Consider the following 25,505-nt stretch of genomic DNA (forward strand, 5'->3'; position numbering starts at 1 on the left):
CTCCGGAGGCTATTGGAGCAGATGGGCTAGCGTTTACTATATGCCGGGAAGCAGAGTAGATACTCGAGATGCATACACGTAAGTACGGCAGTAAGGAAACGGCTTAAGCAGCTCGCGGAAGAGCTCTCTTAAATATCCAAGACGCGCGGAGACGAAACGGACAACGACGACAACCGTGTCCTCTCCCGACGTGGTCTTACGGGGGCCACCGACTCCAGTAGGTGTCCCGTTTACAAGCCGCGTTAATTATAAATTCGACCCGAGTCTCTCGCTTGCCGCCTCGCCTCGCGTCGCGTCGTCTCGCGTCGCCTCGCGTTTCCAAGTAAACGGTCAGTCCGCTACAGTCCGCCCGATAGTCCCCGCCGCAAAATCGTCTTGGGAACCGTGCGATTCCGCCGATCAAATATTCAACCCCGGGAGAATCCCGAAGAGACCGGATCGTTCCGACGGTTCTGCCTAATCAACGATTCGTCCAAGAGCGACCCCGGACCCCGCGGAATCCCTATTTAAGGCAATGATTGCGCGCGTTTGAGAGGAATCGGCCGATCTTGAGGAAATAATCGGAAGACCTCTTTTAAGTACACCCGCAATCGCGACGCGAGATATAATTTTGGCAATGACCCGCCGTTTCGTTTGCAGAACAAATCGCTGCCCGCAGACGACACGATCGCCGCGGGCGCTTGCAGGAGTCCGTCGTCGAACTCGTGGCTGAAAAGTCGGACGTCGCCCACCTCCAGGACTGGAAGGGGTCCGTCCGCGGCGGATATGAACGTGCAGCTCGGCAGCGCCGGCTCGCCCACGCTGCGGCTCGCCAGCGTAAAGGTGATTTCATACAAGTGTAACATACATATATATTCACCGGTGAGCAAACCTGGTCGCTATTATATTACGCTCGAACGATGTTACGCGAAAGCGAATTAGCCCGTCTGGGAGCAGCTTAGAGTAAATTAACTTCGCAGAACGCCGCGCGCCGCGTCGACCCCGACTGTACGCGACCACGTCTCTTTTAATGTCGCAGCTCCGTCCATTTCTCGCGTGACGCGTTTTGCGAAACACTTTTATATCCCGACGAACGAATCTCTCGATCGCGCTTGAACGAATTCGGAATAATTCTAGACGCCGAACACGATCCCGGGTCTGCGGCCGTCGTTCACGAACGTCCTCGGGCCCATAACGAACGTGGACGAGCCGAAGAGCATATCCCAGCAGAGCACGCCGAGCAGCGATGAGAGCAACTCGCCGACGGAGTTAAACTCGTACAAGAGGCTAACGGACAAGCCGCCGCTGATAAAGCGGCTGGCGATGGGTTTGACAGGTGGACGCGACGTTCTTGGGCTGAACGGTGAGGATGACAGCTGCCCGCTCGTCAGCGGTAGCAGCACGCCGACCAGCCCATCGAACAGGCCTCATTCCGGGGGCTACATAAACGAGGCGATCATCGACTCGGAGGGTACGAGGCCGTCATACAACAAAATCCCGCCGTCCGAGAGCCTCGACAACACCATCAACGCGTCCATCACCAACGCGAAGAACTTCAACATCGAGAACAACAGGTAAGTCCGGCCGTTCTCCCTTCTCTTCTCCTTTGCCCCCCCTTTCGCGCTCCCTTTCCGGAAGCGTCGAGGGATTGGTATATACGTATCGTGAACGACAGCTCCTTTATTTTCAGGATAGGGCACAATTGCCCGGACACGGGCACGGAGGCGGAATTCAAGTCGAAAAGAAGATCGCAAATTAGCACGTCGAGCAGCTCGGTGCCCGCTGACGGAAGCACTCATGGCTCCACGCCAACCCCGCCGCCTTTACCCGAGAGAACAGACAGCCTGAATAATCGAAGCGAGGAGGCCGAGCTACGCAAGGCGCCCTGGTTTCAAGCTGGAATACCCAGGTTGGTCTCCGCGACATTACTGCATGTCGGAGTAAAATATACACGCACATACACACTCAGACACATACGCGCGCGTGCGGTGCCTTCTTGGTGCGCCAAAATAGCACTGGCTTGGTCGTCTCTGGCTAATTTTAAATATTCGTCGGGTGATCCAGTTCACAGTCCAGTTTCCAGTGGCCGTCTTTGTGACTGGGGCACGCAAATCCGATCCGCGCGTCCTCCGTTGCTTTTCTCCCGCACGAAAAGACATCCCGCTCATCTATCATTAACGTATACCAACCGTGATTTCAGAGAGATAACGCTGGAGGTATTGAGCCAAGAGCCAGAAGGAGCGTTTATGGTGCGGGAGAGTACCAGTAAGCCCGGATGTTACGCCCTCTCCCTCCGTGTGCCCCGTGAATTTCAGCCGAGCGGAATAGCCCATTATCTCATAATGCGTACAAACAAAGGTTACAAAATCAAAGTAAGTCTCTCTTTCTGTCTTCGGCTGAGCTCTTCGCCGAGTATCGAGTCTCAAAGTAGTCGCGAGAGCGGAGCTCGCGAAAGTCAAAGCGAATCTCCCGTCGGCGAACGAGACTATCCGCGTTGCCGTCAAAGGACTATAAAAGAAACAACTAAAATCTGCAAACAGCTTAGCGTTCCGAGAATAACTGCCACTGATTGTTTTGACAGACGCGCTGCTGATTATGTTTTAAAACATATAGTACGTTTCCAGACAGTCCCGATCTGAAAATAAATTTCGCAAGGTATCCGCTATAAATTTTATCCCCAGAACATCAGCGCGAATATAAATATATATTTAATCTTATATATATATATATATATATATGTATTTCCTTAATATATTATTTAAATAGCTATACGAAACAGATTCTGTTTGATTTTGTAGAACTAAATGCGAATGCAGTTGATGTCGATTCCGTTTGAATATGACAGCAAACTAGCTAGCGGAATGCTAACATTTTGCTTGTTTGATCTTTACGTTCGTAGGTCGCACGTAACTAGACGTCGGTTCTGCAGGAAAGCTCTTTTTAACACTCGAAATAATACCGACGGTAGTAGAGAGAATCCTTCTATATAAGCGCAAGTTAATATTGGAATAAGCTGCACGGGGATGCTAATGCGCGAAGGGCCGAAGCTTTTAGTAGCCCGGACATTATACTCAGGACTACCACGCCTGGTGCAAAGCCACCGGCGCATTTAGCCCATTCGGATACGTGTATTTAAATGGTCGAACTTTCCCCCTTCGTAGCATAGATTAAATGAGTCCGTAGACTTTGATAATCTCCGAAACCAGTATAAATGAGTTTTGTTGGATGTGCCGCGGATGCCGTGGGGAAATCAAAACTCCGCTTTCTCTCTCCCTCGCAATGGTTGCGGAATTGCATCGCGTTGTAACAAGCAGATTCGAATGAATGCCGCGTTGTGCGATAGCCCTGATACCGCCGAGGCTCGTGTCAGCGCGCACGTGTATGATACATTTAATGTTGTCTCGTTATGCAGCGTGTTTCGCAACACGCCTGAAAACGCGAGGAAAGATCGCCGACCGACTAACATCGTATTTCATTGTCCTGGCAACGCGTGTTACAATGATGCCCAGCACTATGTGCGCTTATGTGCATAATATTAAATAATACAATGTACGCATGGTAATAACCGAGACAATAAGTTTCGGTTACGGTATTACTGCATTGTTTATCGAACGGGTTTTTCTCTTTATTGTTTCAAATAAATCTTTAAGCTCTGTTAAAGCATCTCGTTGAATCACCGAATTATCTCGAGTTCCAGCTAGAAACAATGTTATATTTTTACCATACATTTTTATTCAACGTCTTTGTGGTGGAATTTTTTTTCTACGAACGGAGTTCATGTGTTCGTTCTTGTGTTTAAAAAGCAAAAAATTTGTCGCTACACGCAAAAATATATGACGTGTAAAAAGAATTCTGTTAATTTTATTTTTTCACGGATTAGATGAAAATTGTAACGTTTCGACAGCGTTGTATACAATTGCGAGAGAAAGCAGAGATATTACGAGCGAGATAATAGTGGATAAACTTCGAAAAGCGTTAGAATTAATATCGATACAGCTATGAACGCTGTAAAATCAATAATGTCGTATGTTTTCAGGGCTTCACAAAAGAGTTCACAACGCTCACCGCGCTAATCACTCACCATTCAGTCATGCCGGAACTATTGCCGTGCCCGTTGTCGCTAAGCCGATATAATCCGAGCTTCGTCAAGACTGACTCCAGCAAGGATTTCGCGGACATCGATTCGGACCCGGATTACAATACCCTGGCGGATTTTCGCAAAATGATGGCCGATCTGAATGTCTAGAACGATCGTCGAGAATTCTATATCTCTCTCTCCGTACTTTTCTGCGATTCGCCGATTCATGTGAAACCAGTTGGAACGCGAGGCACCATTCGGTATATTTGTACCTGGATCAATTTTGTGCCATTGAATTGTACGTGAAAAACCGACGTTTACTTGCGATCGTCGTCCGCGAAGAGATCTCGGCAACGCACATTGGACGACGCTTAAGTTAACGAATCTATGTTCCGGAAAGACTCGCACAACCACCAAGTGATACATACTCGTTAAGTCATTAATAACGGTAAGAAACGGTAGCGTAGATAATTTAATAACTCCTAGTGTTATATATGACGCGTGACTGGAATAGCGATGCGATTTTTTCTTTATTACAGCACGCGCGCCTAGCGAGATATTAATTTTAAGCTTGTTATAGCGGACGAAGCGCGAAACAATCGACGTCTGTCGAATCTTCAATCAGAGTAAATTATTTTCGCAAAACGGAATATATGTTCAAGTGATCGTTACGAAGGTTTATTATATTTTTTGCGAGTTTTTCCATGGTTAAACGGAAGTAAATCGAGTTTTGTTATCGTTTGGATCGCTCCCGACACAGTTGCAACGATGCCAAACGATTCGTTAATATATCCTTGTTATAAAACGCGCAATAGTCGAGTGATTGGAGAATTATGTAAGAAGATAAGTAGAACAAATCAATTCATTGCGGAACGTTACGAATTTAAGAAAAATTTCAATTTATAATTAAAATGTCAGGTTGAAAGGACATTAAAAATACATGACAATTCAAAAGAAAACTGAAGGTGATATGTGAAAGACATGTTCTCTGAGAGAAAAATCGATAACTTCTTTTCAGAATATAGCGTGTTATATTAAGATATTTTCCATCTAGTTCCTCTCTCGATTGCAGCTTCACGGCGCGGCGGCGTCCGAAAATGATCTAGTATTTTTTATTCGACTGAAACGGTTATCTAATACTTTTTGTAAGATGTATCGAAGGAATATTGAGGATCAATTTATAGTTTATCATCGTCACACATAACATAAACTATATTGATCTTTAATCGCTCCGAAAGCAGAAAGGCTGTTGTATAATAGGCAATGCGACCATCTCTTCTGCTTTGACTAGACGTTATAATTAATCAAAAGCATATACTTGAAATGTGAAAAATACGAGGGAGAGCGTCACATATTCTGTACGTCGAAGAGAGTTGAACAGCTTAAAAGTGTCCGAGCTTGGGAGTAAATCAAGACGTAACTGGTCCATTATCGAACGTCGAAGTTAGATTCTTTCGTTAATATTTAATCGCATTCCCGATAGTGTATATCGCAATCCGATGCTATATCGAGGACCAAAAACGAAAACAACATTCGCCGAAATTTCGATGAAAAGAGAAATAGCTCGTTCTCGTTTAGAATTGAAAATGAAATAAATAATTTCGATTGCCAGATGTTTCAACTAATATCTCGTATAAAATAACGTGAAAAATAAAAATTCCAAATTTATTTCTCACTCCACAAATGGAATAATACAAAAATATTGGAAGATATTCTATTATAATTTGACGAGATGTAAAACAAGAAATGAAGACGGATGAAATATTTTTCGCTTTTGGTCCTTGATCTCAATATTGATGTACATGTGTTTATATGTATATATGTTATAATTATTCTCATTCGCGCATTATATTTCCACACGGTATATTTAACTAGTAAACGACAAAGAGGATTTAGTAAACGGCATGGAATCTTGGAAATGCGATTACGCCTAAGAGAGGACACAGAACTTCCTCGAAATTTCGACTCGGCGAAACACGAATTACCATAATAGGCGATAATTTAGTTTCTCAGCTATCCTAGTCTTGTACAGAAATTTCGCGCATAGCTGCGACAATGAAATTCATACGATTATGAGTAGATAACCATCGTATTTAAGCGATTCTCAGCGGCGACCAGACACTAAATCGCGTGGAACGTTTTTTATACACCAGAAAATAATTTTCCGAGTATAATCACCACGTATTGTTAATTTCTTGACTATATATACGAGCTATTAAGACTACATCGAAATCTTTGAACTGCCAGTGTAACATCTCATCAAAATCGTTCATTACTACCATCATTCATTACGAAAAATAAGAGCACAGATTAAGCCCGCTACGATATCGGTGATTGAATTTTGATGCTACAGGGATATATGAGAACATAAAAGCGACATAACGTATACTTTTGTAGCATCAAATATTACATTTTCCAAAGTGATAACGGTTTCGATTCCTGAGCGAATGGAGCAAATAAAAATGCATTGATAACGTGCCGACGAAGTTTTATATTGAGATTTATATCTAGTAACCCATTGTAGAAACGCACTGCGAGAAAGCTCAGGCTGATGCATATGGTGCATTGAAATCGTATGTATGATATGTATAATAGATTTGTGCGAATATGTATCGCTGTGACTTTCTGCTTCTACAATGTGTTCCTAGTAACGCTTTCACGACAACGCGAATTGCGAAGTTACTGTAATAACGAAACGGGAAGTCTCATAGAAATATCTGTATCTGCAAAATATCATTGAATCCACCACAAATCGTTTTTTAAGATCTGATTTATATAATTATACTGCAATTATATAAAGAAAGGTGTCTTATACCATTAATTTCATGCACACGCGCAATCTAATGGATTGAGCAAAAAATTTAAAGTAGCGTTTTTGGAAGTTAAAATAACGAGAGAAAACACGAAAAAGAATGTTTGTATTACGAAATTGATTAATGCGTGCTAAGATAATCGCAGCATAATTAACTGTTGTAATGTACGCTACGCATGACATTAATCACTGTGCTTGAGGTTTGTAATGTTTTATGAAATTATTACCGCGATGCGTTGTATAATGTCAAGAGAAATTATTTATTACAATAAATATAATACAAAGTACTCGTTACCGTCACATAACATCCCGTAAGGTCTGACAAGTATAAAAATCGACGACCCGAGACAACCAACGAGTAACGGTAAATAAAGGCTTGAAATGTGTTGCGTACAATCGTGTCAGATAAAAAGATACGAGAACATGCTGCTTCAGCTGTCTTGACCGACAACATTCTTTTGCCTCTCTGACACGAATGGTACTGTTCCCTTCTTGGAATGACGGCGCTTATTAGCCTCCCTGCGAGATAAAGCAATATTTTAAGATACCGTTCAAAACTATATTAAGAATCTGCGAGTGTTGCAATTTAGTCGTACTTACTTGCGTCTATTTTTCTCGCGAATCGTTCGCAATTCGGCTCGCGCGTTATATATGTGTTTCGGTACTTGTCGGTGACGTGCAATTCGTCGAATTTCCGGATGCGCCGCGTACTTCTCTTTTAAAGTGTCATTTAGAAGCAGCGCGTTTCTTTCCCTGGCCCTCAGCTGTTAGAAATAGGAACAGAAGCAGGGAGATAATTATCGATAATTTATGCTAAATCCCATATAAAACTCGTGAAATCGTAATATTGCTTACAATGCCGAGCTTTTCTGACGCTTTAGCCTTCCATACGCGAAGATTCATTTCGTCGCTGCCGCTAATCACGTATTTGTTATCGAGCGACCATGCTACGCAGGTAAGTCTGTGCATGCGCCTCGTGTGGTACACCTCTCGCGAGTGGCCTTTGTTCACCTCGAAAATACGTATCGACTTGTCGTAGCTGCCCGAAACAAATTCTTTCCCTGTCGGCGAATAATCCACGTCTATCACGGCCTCCACGTGATCCATATGTACGTTAACTGGCGTTTTCAACTTGCGCATGTCATACGTGTACAAACTGAAACAAACGTATTTGAGATTCGCGGAAAAATTGCGCGAAGCTTATCCTTCGATAATCCCTTCTCTATTATATCTCACTTGTAATCTTCACTGGCACAGGTAAAGATGAAAGCTTCCATGGGATTCCAAGAGAGCTTGTTGCTCCGTAATTTCATCACTATCCTTGTTAAAGGTCCTGTTTCTCTAGTATCGTATACAATTATGCTGCGATCGCTGGCACAAGAGGCTGGAAGTTCAAGAGCGAAAATTCTTTAATTTTAAAGTATAGACAATTTGGAATTTTACTGATGTCTCATATGAAAGGAATAAAATAAAAATATAATACTCTCATCGTATGTCGTACCTAAGAGATTTTTCTGCACAGGATTAAATTTTACATCAAGTAGACTGTCTACACCCCATTTAAATGTGCGAAGCGGCTCATTACGAGTATCCTCCCACATCTGACATATTCCTTCTCCGCATGTAACAAACACAGGTTTGGCCCGATGATGAGTTATGCCAGTTAGTACTGTCTAAAAAAGAAATTGCTCGAAAGATTTTGGATACTTTCACAGGTTTGGCAAATCTTAAGGAAAACCATATGCGAAAGCTACGTACTTTGCTGACAATAGTATTTGTGGGTTCCTCCTCTCCGCCAGCGGAGACAGCGTCCCAAGTCTTGATCGTCTTGTCATCGCCGAGAGTAATGAAGTGTTTTCCACCGGGCACGTACGCGATACCTCGAACTATACCGTCGTGAGCCAGAAACGAGCGTGTGCACGTCCCCTGGCCGAGATTCCACGTTCTCACCTCGCCATCGTAAGCGCCGCTCAGAAGAGTGGACAGCTGTGACGGATGTTTACACATGCAGGACACCGCATCCTTGTGGCCTTCCAAATTACCTAGAAACGGCTTCGCGAACACCCTCTCCAGCTTAACGGCGTTCAGCGCTTTCGTGTACTCCCTGGCCGCTTGAAAGGGATGCAAAGCAGGATCGAAGTTTCGTGGGACTACAAACGACAAAATGATCATTGTAGCTGTATCCTCTGCTACATTAGGTTATGTCAGGTTAGATCAGCAATTTACGTAGACTTACTTTTGTGAATGTCTCGTTTAGTCTCCCGTAAGTACTCATCAGGATTCCTACTCAACACTTTAACCTTCATCCTCGAGAAAGAACTATGCGCACTTTTCTATTAAAGTATACATAAAAATTGTCTTCCTGATGTCCTGATCCCTCCACGTGTTTTCAGAGAATAAAAACAGAAGAAACTTAGGAAGCATTGCGCATAATGGCGGCAGGTTTGGCGGTTGAACCAATCAGGAGGCGACCCGTTTTGTAGGCGCTCACTTTAAAGTGAAATTCGATTATAAAAATAACGATTATAAAAATGCGTGTGTGTGTGTGTGTGTGTGTGTGTGTGTGTGTGTGTGTGTGTGTGTGTGTGTGTGTGTGTGTGTGTGTGTGTGTGTGTGTGTGTGTGTGTGTGTGTGTGTGTGTGTGTGTGTGTGTGTGTGTGTGTGTGTGTGTGTGTGTGTGTGTGTGTGTGTGTGTGTGTGTGTGTGTGTGTGTGTGAATCATGTAAAATTTTAAATATATATTTAACGGTCGCGTTCAGCAGACCAAGCCGCTCAGTAGCAGTCGAACGTGCGTGGCTCTTACTTTTAGAACCAACCACGCAACGCAGAGTGTTGATAAGACGAACTCAACAGTTGTGCCTGCTGAACGCGCCCAAAATGAAATATAATACCATGGGTTATATCAGAGAGAAGGATAAGGAGAGAGCGGATGACGGCGATTTTCTTGGGACGCTTTTGCTAGGCCGTATACAGTAGCGCCACGTATCCACTTTCAGGAATTGGAACTACGAGTCACATCCACTTTTCGATACTGTCGATGAATTTGGTTCATGTCCGTGCTATGTACACATCCACTTTTCGATAATAAAACGGGGAGCACACACTTCTGCATAACGCATAATGCGTAAGCATAAGAAAATTGATTGGTCTATTTTCTTACGCACATGTGTATGGTCCAATCAATTTTCTTATGCTTACGCATTATGCGTTATGCAAAATAAGTGTGTGCTCCCCGCTTAAGTGTATCCCTCCGCGCATATTTTTAAATATCTAAATAAAATTTGATCGAACTGATGGCGACTATACTCTGTAATCGTATTACTGTAATCAATATGACACATTGCAGATAGGAAAGGCGTAGAAGAATACGTGATATCACGTACGTTCTGGGTATAACTTCAGTATCATATATGTAAATAAGAGTAAGGAAGAGAGAGACGAGTGAAATATTTCGGCAAATAAGATTACGCGAGCGATAAGATTACACGAGTTTTTAACTCAACCTACAGATACGATAAGCACCATCTCGTATTGAGGCTTCAGCCGTGCCGAATCGATTTCCATCATGCCAGGTGAGCAAAAGAGAGTTTCTTTAAAGTATATACATTAAAATAATATCAAACCTTTTTCTGTGTATTTACAAGATTAACTTTTTGCTTTTTTATTTTATAAACTTCTCCAATTTCTTATCGACATTTGCTATATATTGGATATTTAATCCGAGTGTCGTTGTTGTTTCTTGTATATTTTAATTTTCTCGCATTCTCATCAGAGAGCAGTCTAATCTAAAAGTCTAAATAACAATATGAAATAATTTGCAGATTTTTTTACAATTATAGTAATTTAAGATTGTATAATTTTTTGACACATTGCGTGAATCATATGCTTACGTGTAATGTTTGCATTGTATTACACATGGAATAAATATTGTTGCAATAGCTACATTAAATATGACTATAAAAATAACTGATTATAAATTATTTCTCATCAGAAATGCGCTTAAATCTACCGTTAAATATAGTTACTCTATTTTTTAGAAGTATGTGTGAGTCATGTGAATTGTAAAGATAATATGTGTGACATGTGAAATCATCGATTACAAGAACAATCTGGAAAAGTTTTATCAGATCGATTACAAGGAACGTGTGTCGGTATCGGTGCGTTTGAATATTACGTAACACGCATATTCGTTATATATACCAGATATTTATGGATATTTGTGAAAATTTGCAAAATTTGTATCATTTAGTGGAACTAAAACTTTCATTATATTAAACACAGCTTTACTAAAATTAACGAGTGTCAATAGATTAATAAATTACGAAACAAATTAATAATTTTTTCTGATATCTGAATTTAAAAAAAAATTAGCAGAGAAAATCTACAAATTTTCTACATTTTATCTTATTTTAATGAATTTTCTGTTAGAAAAAAAGCGGATATCTTATTAAATATTAAGTAATATGAATTTTTTATCTGCCGACAAAAGAAACATCGACAAACCGAAACTTACAATTAGTGGATACGTTTGAACTGACTGATTTATTAATTTACTCAATATATCAATCTTATACTATTTATCATTGTTACAGCCTACAGATGGGTAAGCCGTACCAGCGGTCAATCGCTGCCAGAAAACGTGGTCGCCGGCGGTCGTGACGTTGACGGAAGCACACTTTACGTCGGTAGAGCTTTCCACGAGGGCGACATGATTCCGGCAAAAATAAGTCTTGACAAGGGTGTCGCCTACGTTTGTCACAATGGCGAGGAACATCCCAAAGACAGTTACGAGGTGAATGCAAAGTCAGACGAATTTTTCTATGTTATGAAAAACGTGATCAAAATACGAACAAAACCTTGCATCGCTTTATCGTTCTATGAGAAATTAAAATTCACAATATCGCGTCAAGTCGATTATAAAGTACACTACTAACTCTACTACGTTTTTAACACTAAAATTATGATTGTTGAGATCACTTTAATTATAGTTTCTTCGCAGAAGAGATCATCGTCGATTTGCATGATAATTCATCGAATTAAAAATTCTACGAATTAATTTAGATTCTAAACAACCAGCAAATATTTCCTTTAATTTTATAACAGCGATTAAAAAGCAGTTACATCATTTTCGTAACTTACGTAACGCGCAATAAGTAGGTACATAATCAAAGTATAAGAGTTATTAAGATTAAGCGTATCGGTTTTATTAGATAATCAAGATAATCTTGAGATATCGAGCTTTTTCGGAAGTATCGACGAAGATATGATTCGATATAGGCGATTTTAACGATATTTTGCTATCTTATAATCTTTATTGGTAAAAAAATAACGATAACAACGAACAAATGCTGACAGAATTAATTGTCAATGGTATAGTTATAAGCAATTATTATATTAATAATTAATTGTTATATGTATAACAATATTACGATACTGTCAGGTCCTTTGCCAAGGGGAATTCGCATGGGAGTTCTGCAGCAACGGTGAGGTGCCAGCGGATGCGGTAATCGCCGGTCAAACCGCGGACGGAGAACCTCTGTATGTTGGCCGTGTCCTCCATAGTGGATCTCAAACGCTTGGCAAGGTCGGTCTTTTCGGCAGCTGTTAATCTCGGGGTTCGGCAGTAATGATAAGCATTCGAAAATGCGGAATGACGTCTCGATATTCGAAGCACGCTTTTGCCAAAGTGTTCTCCAATTTACGCTCCGCATTTGGCAAGCGAAACTCGCTTTTATCCTTCGCGGCCTTCTTTTAGACAAGAGAGATATAATTTAGCTATTTAAAAGTACATTATATGTATATATTGAAAAAATATATACATTTCTTCGCAGGTACAACCGAGTCACGGATGCCTCTACATTCCGTTCGACGGCGAGGAACTGTCGTTCAAGGATTACGAAGTACTCGTCATACATTAACTCGATTGCGGATGGCCGATGATTGAAGATGTAATACGCATTTTATACACGACCGTATAGTTAATTGAGTCAAGCAAAACAACCTCCAAACAAGCTGCTGCAGTAAGAACTGAATGAAAAATTATTGAACAAAATGCTCCGTTTTTCTAAATATTTGTAAAAATTTATTGGAATAAAACGATGAAAAAATAATCTTAAATAATCATTTTTTATTATTTCTAACGAGCAGTACGTAAGTAACTTGTATCGAGGCTAAAATCGGGTAATTCGTATTGATTATATGTATTTATCTTATTGTTAATGGTATGACATCGTTACATAAATTAAATATATAAGTACACGAATAATCTTCATTCTGCACTAAAAATATCACATAATAGTAAGATACGATATTAAAATGGTACCTATAAATAAAAATGATTATCTTCGTTTTCCATATTTCGTTCGTTCCCAATTTAAATGCTCTTCGTGTTTTAGGTTTTAGCTACATTGTTAAAAGATAAAAATATAGATATGATACTGCGCAATATGTCGAAGGAAACCTAGTTGAATCGTTATCAACGACGAAATAGGAATCACCTACAAGGCAAATGAGCTAGGAAAATAAATAATACATTGGTGACCTAAAAGTGATCGTATCGCTTCGATGAGAACGCGTAACAGGAGAAATCGTTTCTGTCCACTAAATTCGATAGCTGCGAGGAAAAAAATCGAAAGTTGCTTTATGCGCTGGACGCGGAATTGAAATCGTTAACTGGCTCCATGGCTACCAGTTGAAAATCCATGATTCTCGAGCGGTTCAGCGGAGCGAGAATGCAACGAAATAAAACACCTTTGTCGGCCGTGGTAATTATTGCCGTCAATAGGCGATTTATCGCGATGTACTAAGTACTAAAGTTTTGTCGATCGGCGCTGCCGATCGTAGCATAACGAACCAGTTGGTCACCGCGAAAGAATCGTATACCTCTCGCGCGCCGCAAGCACGGCCGCCATGATGGCCGATGAGGATGGCTCTTGAGTAATGACCACCACAGACGCACCCTCGTCGGTCGGATATCAAGACAGAGAGTGGGAGAGAGAGAGAGAGAGAGGGAGAGAGAGGGAGAGAAAGAGAGAGAGAGGGAGAGGTGCTGGTGACAGCTCTGCATCGAATATTTTATAAGCATCGCTGTGGAATTGCGAGCATTACTCACTTGACGGCATCATACGTCAGACTTAAAAGCCAGGGCCGCCTCTAGATGTCTTTCGTCGCTCGGATGCGACTTTGCGGGTTTTCGTTTGTTCGATCCCGCGGCACCGCGTCCGCGCGAGCTTCGAGGATCTCGCGATTCACGCCGGAGGACTCGACTCGAGGCCTCCGCGGTCGGTCGAATGCCCGGCAAGGCGCTTATCCGCGCGAACGAAACCGGCTAAACGCGTGAAGAATTTGACAATGATCGGCGACGGTGAAGCATCCGCGCGAAAATCCGCGCGCGAGGCGGCCTGCAGCGAAAAACCGCGATGATGGTGCAACCGCGGCTCGGCCTGACCGCTCGGTCCGGAGCAGTCAGGCCGAGCCGCGCGAATATAGCTTTGAATTCACCGTCGCAGATAATGGGCACTTGGACGGCCCTGTCTAAAATAGGCTCCGACTGTAGAACGCTGGGACCGTGCGTAGTAGTGATTACTTTATCAACGAATTGTCACATTTAACAGCGCCTCGTCGAGTTACGCGCGGCAGCGATTCGACGACGCTGCCTGTTTACGCTCACCAGTTGCCACCCGTTCGACATCGTCGACATCGGACGCGGCCGCCGGCGAAGCTAATTTCCGCTTCGGAGCCAAACCGATCTCTCTCGCGTTTCTCACGTGGTTTCCGTAAAATTTGTCTCGCGCGGCTAGTCGAAAATGATCTTTACGCGACTGCTCGGAGTTTCCCGCCTGATGATAGAAGAGGAAACACATTCGGATAACGCCGGGCTGACATTAACCACCGTCATCTAATACGAATTTTCGCAACGAGAGGAACGCGTCAAGGACGACCGAAGGCTGCGTGATCGATCACCTCCGGATGGATCGCTCGGTGAAAGAAGCTTACGCAACGGAGATCGCACGAGGTAATCGTACGGTTTCGTGAGTAAGTCTTTCTTGCGAATCGTTGACATCGTCCGGACGCGAGGACGTTCGCACCGTGGGAGATCGGTGACGGTAAACTTCGGGGATCTCAGCGCAAATCATTCACCGTATATAGGCGCGCGTTTTCTACAACCCTCGAGTAACGTCTACGTATAGTAACGCGCAATTGGCGGATCAGCAGCGGGAATCTAGATCGTTCACGCAGAAGAAACAATATGTATCGTCGAATCGTCAGGTACATGAAGCCGAAAAAGATCGTCATTCGCCGACGTAAGAACAAGTATTCCCTGGGCAGGAAGATGAACACGATAATCATGACGCGTCGTTCATTCATCAACATGTCAATGCTGAGTTTTAAATGAATGACCGCTGGATTGGACTCTATGCTACGTGGAAAGATTTGGCGCACACGAGGCGGCACGTTATACTCCATCGCGGTGGACACCCGCGTGTCAAGGTGATCACCATGTTTTTCGCGTGTCGAGAAAGGAAAACGAGTGAGACCAGCCGGGCGATCGCCGAGGAAGAATAGGATTCCGGGAGCGCGGCGCGCTGGCGGGAGGACCCCCGGAGGCCTCGGGCACCGTCGTCGGGGGGGCTGACCTTGACCCGAAAATTTCCGCGGGGCGGAATCGGAAGCGACTCGCCGGAGCGCGCTGGTGATCGCGCTCGTGGAGGCATTAGCCGCGTGTCGTGCACCGCGGAGGAGCCGATTAAGCGCGAACGTCGGCGACGTTGCCCCGTGTGGGGCCACCGCGTGTGCTTAGTGCCTGGGTGGATGTACACGAAGGCGGACCAGCTCGCTGCGCGTTGCAGGAGGCCGATAGAAAAGAGCGCGGTGAGCGAACGGTGACAGCGCGGCCCGGGAAAGAGGTGGTAGTACGGGGTATTCCGCTGGTGCTGGCTGCTGGCTGCTGGCTGCTGGCTGCTGGCTGTGACCGGCGAAGGAAGGAGACGGACAACCTCGCTGAGTCTCGTTATGCCCGATGGTGCATTAGCCGAGAGTCGCGGCACCACCGTGCGATTTCTCTCGGGCGCACGCCGAGCGACCTGAACCGCGAAATTCGCTCGCCTACGAGGGCTTTCGCGAGCTCCGTTCCTCGGAGGAACCGCGCCAGGCAGCTTGATGATTTTAAACCGAACGTACACCCGGACAATTAAAAAAGAGACTCTGCTCCTCCCCCCCAAGAGAAATCAACTCGACTCCGTTTCTTCTTTGACGTGAAACATGTCCGAGATCACGACGACGATCGGTACGACGCCCGCGGGGCTCACCCCGGAGAAGAAAGCAGCGATTCCCGTGACCGACAAGTCCGACAGCGCCGTCACTTGGAAGTCAATGAGCATCCGGCAGAAATGGTCCTTCCTGACCAGCAACATCACCGTCGAGCCGATGGTCGCGTGCTACGTGATCCCCAGCGTGCTCTCGCAGCTGGCCATGCAGAATCTCATCCTCGAGAAGGCGTGCCGGGTGAACCTGGCCTACCCGGACGAGGTCTGCACAGCTCTGTCCGCCAGGAACACCACCGGCTACGAGGCCGAGGAGACCGCGGTTCAGCAGATGGTGGCGCGGATGCAGACTTGGAAGACGCCGCTGCAGAGCGCCATACCGGCCCTCCTGATCCTGTTCATGGGCGCGTGGAGCGATCGCACCGGTCTGAGGAAGCCCTGCATGCTCTTGCCGATCATCGGCGAGTTCTTCAGCAGCGTCACCCTCATCGCCTGCACCTACTGGTTCTACGAGCTGCCCATGGAGGTGGTCGTGCTGGAATCGGTGCTGCCCGCGTTAACCGGCGGCTGGTTCACCATGTTCATGGGTATCTTCAGCTACATAGCGGACATCACGACCGTGGAGTCGAGAACGCTTAGGATCGGCGCGGCCAACGTCTTCCTATCCTTGGGCGTACCGATCGGCATGGCACTGTCGGGGATACTGTACACGAAGCTGGGTTTCTACGGTGTCTTCAGCATCGCGATGGTGTGTTACGTAATGAGCTTTGTGTACGGCCTAGTGGTTATCAAGGAACCGCCGAGGGCGTTCACGGAGCGCTCGCGGAAAAAATCCCTCCAGAGCGAGGGAAAAAAGCGGACCTCGTTGTGCGCCTTTGTTCTCGACTTCTTCTCGTTGAAGCACGTCGAGGAGACGTTTCGCGTGGCGTTCAAGAAAGGGGCGAACAATCGTCAGAAAAGGGTCATCGTGCTCATGGTCATTATTATGGTCGTCATCGGACCCCTTTACGGTGAGTAAATGGCCCGAATGAATTGTGATTCTTTAAATAAATATTTTCTCAAGTGCTAAGCAGGACTCGACAGTTGCGCGCGTCTCACCCTCGTTAATAACGATACTCATCTGCACTACTTCGCACTTTGTGCGAAAAAGTTTTTGCTGGTGAATCCACTTTAAATGATTTGTAACTAACATCAAAATCCGGGACACATTTCGATTTATGATTTTATAAATATGTCGCGTAATGCGAGAAACATTTCAAGAATCAGGGGATTATAGACAAATATCAAATATATAAAAAGTTCCATGTGATAATTGATATCTTGTATGCAGAATAATTTCCCTGAATTCTGAATTACATCTAAAATGGACTTTATTGTGAAATCTTTACTATATAATATGTAATTCGAGATGTTGTCATCATTTGGAAAAATGGTGCTGATATAATTTTGATTGAAATTTACAACTAAATAAATTTAATTTCGTTTTACAAATACGTAAATAATAAATTGATAAAACAGTGCGATTTAATAATGCTATCATTGCTGCAAAACTTTATTTTAAACTATAAAATTATATATATTTATATGGCAATAAATATTCGTGGAAATTCATCACTTTACTGAATCGCTTTTAAGCGGAAATTATTACGATTAATATCTACTCGCATTATATAAGTAGCTAGCAGACGCGTGAGATGTACAATAACACAAATATGCAAACACATTTAATTTGCGTACAATTAAATAGAGAAAAAAACGGCAAAACCGCTGGAAAACAGTTTCTCACGTGCGTCCATGGCACGATAAAAGATATGGCAAAACTAGGCACACACATTATTGTTATACGAGCGCAAACGTGTAGCGTTTTGGGACACGTGAATAATTCGCGTATTTTAAAACGCTAATAAAATATTCAAGTGCAACGTGTTTCCTTTTAAGTACCAAGGAATTCTCGATATCGCGCGATAAATCTTCAATGGTATTGGACGTCGTAAATCTACGTTGCAGAGGCCGAAAGATCGATAAACAAAGTAACAAACATTCGTTATGTTCATTAAGCTCCGATATGGCAAAAGTTTTCGTGAAGGCCGCGCGCTTTCAGTTTCCGGGCGAAATCTATTTTTGCAGTTTTCTCCAACAGACGTGTACGTGCCTCGGTACGCAAAGAGCTCGTAAATGAAAAGTTACGATACCAGCGTGCGAGCCTTAATGCCGGACGGTATCGGCAACAATAAAGCCTCCAGTTTCTGCCAGTAGCCCGTGCAAGCACGCGACCACACGAATCATTCAATTTTTCAATTAGCGTGCATTTGTTACAGCGCGCTATCGCGACTTTAATGCGATCGTGCGCGCTCGTATACGGCGACGACGCACAATTCCAGCACATTTCGCGGATGCCCTTGTCACAATTTAATTATATAGGTAGCCCCGTCGTGTTACAATGTCTGGGTACGCATTAGCACGCATTACCCCAGCTGCTAAGTGACGCGGGCAGTCGTCACGCTTATAACAATTTCAGCGGTAATGGGCGTCTTCCTGATTTCGAATGCCGTAACGCGGATATATACCTGTAAGACTCTTCTTGAGACGTTATTACTTTTCTCGACTTTACTCTCTCATTGTCGTCAGTCGTCACAGCCGCTCGGTGACGTCTCACAAGAGCGATAATTCGTCCTGACAGCTTAATTTTGTAGCGCGAACCAGCACGCGCCGGGAGCTGTACATAAACTCGGCAGAGAGCTGCAGATATAGAGAACAAAACAACTTTTAAATGAGCGTAAGAATAATATTCCATACGTCAGAGAGATTTGTTCAATTATTTACACTTTATAAGTTATATTGTTTTTTAATAACCTTTTGCTAGAATTGGTATTAATTACGAGAAATACAATGACGAGAAATAGCAATTACGATTCGACACATCGCTTACCGACTAAAAATGAGGAAAATTACACTTGCCTTGGCATATCATCATTAGTTTCAATATACGGCGACAACAAAATACGATAACAAAGTACGCATAAGAAAGATGTATAATTTCGAATAGATTGACAAATGAATGTTATTTTTAGAGATTATACTGTACTTTATGATAAATTAATATCAAAATTTTAATATACGTGTGTAAAATATATTAATGGACACACTTATTTGTGTACGCAATCTTACGTCAGCACCTATGCTAATCGCGATCCGAACGTGGCTGTATATTCACGATGTAATTTCACGATCTTTGCTCGTCAGGGAGATACGCGGTGAAAGTCGGCGGCGACGACGACTACTTACTATACGTTACATATGGTAGTTATATTTTCGTTATAATCCAGCGCGGAGTGTGGTCGCGTCGGGGAGATACCGTATCGGCATAAGGAACGCGCGACGAATTTTAATGCGGGAAGAATTACGGAATCCGTAATCCGTAACTTCTCGCGTTACGTGCCGATCGTGTAAACATGGCCATTGCCGGTTTCATAGGAGAACGCGCGCGCATTGCCGGAATGCACGCGCGTGCATTTCGAAATGACGAAGACTTAGATATATCTTTGAAAGCCGTACGCATCATCTCCCCCTCGCGTCGATGAATGTCTTATTCTCTTTTTTTTTGCAAAAGAGGATTGTTTTACGTAATACTAACATTTGCGTTTGACCTTCGCAGTTAACTTGGCATTACTACCGGAAGCAATTGTCGGTCTAATTGCAGCCGATGTAATCGTGAAAATTGTTTGTAATTGACCAGAGAACCGTTGCGCTTGGGTGAATCTGCAAAATATCTCCGTACCTATATAACAATGTGAAACTTCACGATAATGGCCTCGTAAAATACGATATGTTGCCGCAAGTCAACCGTGATTATCGATAGTTTATTCACGTACCGAGGCAAAGTATATATATATACGTTACAAATCCGCGCGTGTAGTAATTATAATTAAAAGCGCAAACAGAGAAGCTTGGAGCAAAAATCGAACCTTATAAATCTTAAAAGTCCCCCTTGGGTAGTCCCCCTATGAGCAAGTCCGTCAGATTCCTGACGTACTTAATGAATCCTGAATAAATATTCGATAACGAGTGACACAATAGCGAGCTCGTCACGAATTGAGATTTTTCTAAGTACTGACGTTCTGAGAGAGAATCCATTGTGCAAAGCCCTATTCATCGTCACAAAGCGAAGAAGTGATACGTGAGAGTCGTTAGCGTGCGCTCAATGAATAAATATTAAATACAAAACTTAATAGTTAGAGTCTCTCGCTCATAGATCGGAGGATCATTTAATGCGGGTCATGTCAAACTTTTTATTACATTGCACACGTCGATTGATTCATCATGCCTGTCGAGACGCAGAGACGGCGATTATGCAACAAAAGCGGAGTGGTATTATCAAGTCTGGTTTCTTTCACAGGCGAAATGGCGGTTCTCTATCTTTATATGCGGTACCGATACAACTGGAACGAAGTGACGTTCAGCATGTTCTCCACGTTTGGCATGGTAACTAATCTGATCGGTAAGAAAATCACCTGAGAACGTCGCGCGTTAATGCGTCGCGCGAGAGGAAAGAGAGAAAGAGAAGAAATTTACGCGAGCGCTCGTAAAATCCTCCGTAACGAACTCTTCCGCTTCATTCGTTGATCTCGCCGCTAATTTTGAAGTAGAAACGTGTATATTCCGCTACGCGTATAGAAACGCGGACGCCGCCGGTGCGGATAATCTCCTCCGATTGCCATTTGCCATTCCGCGCAACTCGAAGGTACCCGTTAGTTCTATTCTCGTAATGATGCCGTACATGCACATCGGGTTATAATCGAGATTTTTTGCGTTCATTGGTCGATGAAAGCAAACGGGAGACGTGTCTTACGTAAGAATAAACATCGTTGCTGAGCGCGGAATCACCGACTATCGCTTTTATCCTGGCGTGAATCGTGGCAGGCAGGAAGTTGCCTTGAAAATGTAATCTCCTGTGTCGCAGGCGACACAAATTAGAGGAACATTAAGAGGAACATTTTGCAATAGAAAGGCAAGTCGCCAATTGCGTGCGCGCAAGATAAAGATCTATTTCAGAATTCGTAGTTGCCTCGCGGATATGATACTTTAGCGTTTTCGCCGTACTCGAATACTGTATCGGTATTTCCGTTTGACTTTCTATTTGACAAAAGCTTTCTATATTTGTCGATTGTCTACGCGAATTTTGCAAACGCGCGGCGCGCGGATCCGACTTTTCTCGCATTTTTCTTTGACCAACGGATCAAGCGGGATCTTACAGCGCTCGTCCGTTATACTGATTCTCTAAGATCGTTATTCGTGTGATCGTCCGGCGATTCGCCACGCACGAAAGAGTGAAAGATATTTCTTTTCTGTCACAGGTACCGCGATCTCCGTCGGTATCTTCAGTCACATTCTCAAGATAGACGACGCGATCGTGGGTATCATGAGCTGTACGAGTAAAATTTTAGCAAGTTTCGTTTACGCGTTCGCCACGTCCACTTGGATGGTCTACGTAGGTCAGTCTTTTTAAAACGGCTAACATCAGGGTAACAACTACGTATATAAAATATATATATATCACAGTTAGAGTCCCGGTACCACCCGGTACCGACGACAGTGTATCTAATAACGGATTAATTGCCTGTTTCAGCCGCTATCGTGGAGATCGTGAACGGCACGTCTTTCATCGCCATGCGGTCGATAGCTTCGAAGCTCGTGCCCACGGACGAGCTCGGTAAGAGGGTGCAAATTAAAGATTATGGTTCCCCTTTAATTCGCCATCGTCTCTTTCTCCACGTGCTATAGTTTTATAATCTCAAGAAAAAAGAAATAAGGCAGATGTGTAAGAGCTTCGTGTATTATACACATGAAGCATATATAACATAACGAGAATCTTGGAAGCAATCAGTTCGCTGATTGAGTTTCCGTGTTTCCTGTGTAAATTTATGTAGGAAAAATACTTGAGCTGCGAGATAACGTCAGACACACCATCCGGTCGTGTTTAGAAGAGGTCGTCATAGAGGCGCATAAAAGAATGAGCGTTTTTATAATGATCTCAAATATAAGAATTATACGACCATTATACTAATACTTTAGTGGCACTTAGGAGGGTTTTTCGAGCTTGATCTTTATCTCGCGAAGCACCGTCTGTGTCGGAACCACGTAAATCGGATAATTTGGACACCAAATTACATTTACGTGGCGATGCTGCTAATTTTTTCATCCACGAACAAAGCGTAACGAGGCCTTCCTGCCCGGCCTAACGGCGAGGAAAACCCAACTTACCCAACCCGCGATTTTTTATTCTCTGCTCCGAAGTTAAGACGCGGTTACGTAATTTCGTAGGTAAAGTGAATTCGCTGTTTGGCGTGTGCGAGTCCCTGATGCCGCTTGTTTACGGGCCAATGTACAGCGCCATTTACGCGGCGACCATGAAAGCGTTTCCGGGGACGTTCTTCATCGCCGGAGGATGCATGACAATGCCCGCGGTGTTTGCATTCTTGTGAGTATCCGCCGATTCATATGAGTATCATGTCGCGCCGATTATACGTTACGTTCGCCAAATACTGCGATCATTTCGTGACACATCCGATTCAAACGCGATGAAAAATTACTTGACATAAGTACTTGAATTAAGTTTTTCAGCTACAATTGCGTAACATTACAAATATTACAATAGTATTTTTTAACTGCTTCAGCTGGTTGTACACGGAGCACCGAAAGGATCGCATCCTGAAGGAGCAGAAGGAACCCGAAGCTATGATGAATCATAAGAACGAGGAGGCGACAGATTACAATTTGAAGGCATCGAACCCTCGGATCATGGACGCACAGAAGAGCGCGCAGAAGCCCGAGATGATGAACGGCATAGATAACGCGGCCTTCGAATCTGAGCAGTTGTGATCTCACGATTTACGTGATTCTTTTTTTTTAATACGGAGACGTACGATACATCAATAATACCTCATCAGAAAAAAAGAAGGGTCCAAAAGGGATACCTTAGGGCCTGAATGCTGGTCACGTTGCTGGTAAAGGTTGCTAGCGAATTTGCTTTACGAGGGGGATACCAAAGGCATTTTATTAAGCGAAATACCGATCGAACGGTATGTCGAAATTCAAGGTGTACGAAGATTCCGGTGAACCGCATTTCAAGAAAGTTGAATTTGAGACTTTCGATATTTAGTAAAGATGAGACAATAGGATAGTAATTTAAATTATTAGAGATAACGCGGAGAACGGTTCTCCACAAAATGAAGTCTAACCGGAACTCTTGTTCCGGAGTTTTTAGTACATGAGAATGAATTAGGTTTCTGAATTACGGCATTTCTCAAATCCTACGCAACTGCTAACTGTTATCACCTTCATACTGCATCAAGGTGTAAATAAAGCACTTTATTGAGACTTCCTCTTTGCCATCCATGACTTCACTTACTGCAGCTTGTAGATCTTATTTCAAGTATTCTCAAGAGGTAAAAAGATACTCCGAATGAAGGATAACTACCAGTTTATTTCTAATTTAACGTTTTTAGTGGAAAATAGTACCTAACAAGAGTTAAAAAAGAGATTATTTTTTTTTAAGATTTGACGACATATAACTAATGCAGTCATCTCAGAAAGGACATTATTCTTTGTTTTTCAGTAAATACGAAAACACTGGTCTGCTACATAAATACCGTACAATAAAGATCCGTTTTCAATGTCTTTGGAATAAAATCCTTATTCCTAAGATGAATCGTTTAGTTATATGTAATATATGTTATATATATATATATATGTAATATATTATACATATAATTTGTTGTAACTTCTTGCAAATCTCTCACCGTTTTTAATTTAGTACGTTTAAAAGCGACAAATCATTTACACGCGACAAAAGCATCGTATTTTAACAAAGTGTAAACACGATATACAAATTTTTATTTAATGATCTATATATATATATATATATATATATATCCTTTACTTCGGGTACACTAGTACAAACTGTACTTAAACAGATTACGACGACAGCGTGAAAGGAATATGCGCATCACATATATGATTATTGGCTCGGTTTCCTATTTTCTCTCTTTCTCTCACTTTTCCCCCCTCTTTTTCTCTGCACTAAGAACAAACCTGCGAAAGAAAAATGTATCCTACTTTCTTTTTAGCGCAAATTTTGTAACAAGCACGCTGATCGCGTGATAACATTGCGATTAAGAGATTTTGTCGAAAAAAGCTTTGTGTAGACAATCGTTTTTTTTATGAATCTTAAGTAAAGTTTAATATAAACTTTGAGATGTAATTATAATGTATACGCGTATACAATATAAATCCAAAATTGATAAAGCAAATGTATTTGTTACCGACAGCGTAATACATGTTTTTCACATACAATTCCCACATCTGACATTTTTTTTCCATAGAGCAGTTGTTACGACCCGTTAAGTTTTTACACAGATTCCGTAATTTCGTGTGTGATAAATTTAAGTGCGATAATTTAATTAGATATATAATATACGAATGTAAAAATCGGTTGCGTACGTTAATTTCATGGATCTAATTAAATAATAAATAAATAACATAAATAATAAATTAAATCAACTGATTATATTTAAATTAAAAGATAAGAAGGATAAACCGCGTGCTCTCCGTGCCTGCATTCCGACAAACTCGACAGTTATGTATTTATAACGAGCTTTAATGCTTAAGCTCATTTTAGACGATCTATAATTCGCGTCAGAATACAGGATAATCTTCCATTTATTATTTTATGTACCGTGTAATGCAAAAAACAAACATCTCGACATTGTTTTACATTCGACATATATCAATAAAATTGGGAGATATATAAGCAGCAATTTTTCTATGCAGTTAATTGTTAATAAAAAAAGTAACTTTGGATTCGCTTTAAATAAAATTATATTTAATGCTTATTATGCATCGTGCTAATCGCATGAATTATAAGGTTTTAATATGGAATCAGCTCTAATTCACTTATCCCTTTTTAATCTTTTCGGGACGTCCGTAATAAACCGCACATGAAAATCATATAGTTTCGCAATAAAGAGTTAAGAACGTAAATCACATTATTGCGTTTGTACAGCTGTAAATTAGCAGTGATTATTTGTAAAGACTGAAACTGTAAATATTTATCCCGTCCTATCTAGATCTTGCTCATAATGTGCACAAAAGTAAGAAAACAGCAAATAAAACTAGAATTCATGAAATTGCAAAGATTGAAGTTTTTAATTTCTCTCATCTTTTATCTGATCATATTTCATATTTTAACCAATTATCTTTTGATGATTAGCTTTTACTGAATTTGAACAATTTCTTAAATCTAGTAACTTTCTAATGATTTTTGAGAGTCTGATTTTCCGCAAACTCTGCTCTCAATGTTTTGTTAATTTTCAAA

General features: G+C 42.5%; 4 protein-coding genes across 8 annotated transcripts in view; 3 read left to right on the plus strand and 1 right to left on the minus strand.

The window, feature by feature from the left end:
- LOC143904937 (EGFR adapter protein) overlaps positions 1-7,156 on the plus strand; it is a 105,085-nt gene extending 97,929 nt beyond the window's left edge. For all 5 annotated transcript variants that reach the window (XM_077419943.1, XM_077419941.1, XM_077419945.1 and 2 more), the window contains 5 exons: positions 640-822; positions 1,117-1,553; positions 1,670-1,888; positions 2,180-2,351; positions 4,016-7,156. In XM_077419943.1, coding sequence (XP_077276069.1) covers positions 640-822; positions 1,117-1,553; positions 1,670-1,888; positions 2,180-2,351; positions 4,016-4,225 — 1,221 coding nt within the window. In that variant the 3' untranslated portion in view covers positions 4,226-7,156. The remainder of the gene's footprint in view (positions 1-639; positions 823-1,116; positions 1,554-1,669; positions 1,889-2,179; positions 2,352-4,015) is intronic.
- On the minus strand, positions 7,106-9,272 carry LOC143904938 (DDB1- and CUL4-associated factor 13). The gene is made up of 7 exons (XM_077419947.1): positions 9,106-9,272; positions 8,628-9,019; positions 8,371-8,542; positions 8,106-8,253; positions 7,725-8,025; positions 7,470-7,633; positions 7,106-7,388 (listed from the first exon to the last, which is right to left on the minus strand). The coding sequence occupies exons 1-7, from the start codon at positions 9,173-9,175 to the stop codon at positions 7,301-7,303; spliced, it is 1,335 nt and encodes a 444-aa protein (XP_077276073.1). The 5' UTR covers positions 9,176-9,272; the 3' UTR covers positions 7,106-7,300.
- A 1,089-nt stretch (positions 9,273-10,361) lies between these two features.
- LOC143904939 (uncharacterized) lies at positions 10,362-12,989 on the plus strand. Its single transcript, XM_077419948.1, has 4 exons — positions 10,362-10,441; positions 11,462-11,661; positions 12,310-12,453; positions 12,701-12,989. The coding sequence occupies exons 1-4, from the start codon at positions 10,435-10,437 to the stop codon at positions 12,785-12,787; spliced, it is 438 nt and encodes a 145-aa protein (XP_077276074.1). The 5' UTR covers positions 10,362-10,434; the 3' UTR covers positions 12,788-12,989.
- Positions 12,990-14,494: 1,505 nt separating this feature from the next.
- On the plus strand, positions 14,495-25,324 carry LOC143905260 (putative peptidoglycan muropeptide transporter SLC46). Its single transcript, XM_077420555.1, has 6 exons — positions 14,495-17,142; positions 20,529-20,630; positions 21,487-21,624; positions 21,759-21,842; positions 22,454-22,610; positions 22,807-25,324. The coding sequence occupies exons 1-6, from the start codon at positions 16,131-16,133 to the stop codon at positions 23,009-23,011; spliced, it is 1,698 nt and encodes a 565-aa protein (XP_077276681.1). The 5' UTR covers positions 14,495-16,130; the 3' UTR covers positions 23,012-25,324.
- Positions 25,325-25,505: the final 181 nt, after the last annotated feature.

The sequence above is a fragment of the Temnothorax americanus genome, unplaced genomic scaffold (assembly GCF_048541705.1).
Source record: "Temnothorax americanus isolate GAGA-0224 unplaced genomic scaffold, ASM4854170v1 Scaffold6, whole genome shotgun sequence".
In the NCBI taxonomy this organism is placed as follows: domain Eukaryota; kingdom Metazoa; phylum Arthropoda; class Insecta; order Hymenoptera; family Formicidae; genus Temnothorax; species Temnothorax americanus.

What these genes read in the sequence shown, in the direction of transcription:
- LOC143904938 (XM_077419947.1), bottom strand. Translation starts at nt 9,175, where the DNA reads ATGAAGGTTAAAGTGTTGAGTAGGAATCCTGATGAGTACTTACGGGAG. An exon ending in TGTGCCAGTGAAGATTACAA is followed by an intron (nt 8,026 to 8,105) that starts GTGAGATATAAT and finishes CGTTTGTTTCAG; the next exon opens with TTTGTACACGTATGACATGC. An exon ending in CGCGAGAAAAATAGACGCAA is followed by an intron (nt 7,389 to 7,469) that starts GTAAGTACGACT and finishes TTTATCTCGCAG; the next exon opens with GGAGGCTAATAAGCGCCGTC.
- LOC143904939 (XM_077419948.1), top strand. An exon ending in ATCCCAAAGACAGTTACGAG is followed by an intron (nt 11,662 to 12,309) that starts GTGAATGCAAAG and finishes CGATACTGTCAG; the next exon opens with GTCCTTTGCCAAGGGGAATT. An exon ending in GATCTCAAACGCTTGGCAAG is followed by an intron (nt 12,454 to 12,700) that starts GTCGGTCTTTTC and finishes ATTTCTTCGCAG; the next exon opens with GTACAACCGAGTCACGGATG.
- LOC143905260 (XM_077420555.1), top strand. Translation starts at nt 16,131, where the DNA reads ATGTCCGAGATCACGACGACGATCGGTACGACGCCCGCGGGGCTCACC. An exon ending in CATGGTAACTAATCTGATCG is followed by an intron (nt 20,631 to 21,486) that starts GTAAGAAAATCA and finishes TTTCTGTCACAG; the next exon opens with GTACCGCGATCTCCGTCGGT. An exon ending in CACTTGGATGGTCTACGTAG is followed by an intron (nt 21,625 to 21,758) that starts GTCAGTCTTTTT and finishes TGCCTGTTTCAG; the next exon opens with CCGCTATCGTGGAGATCGTG.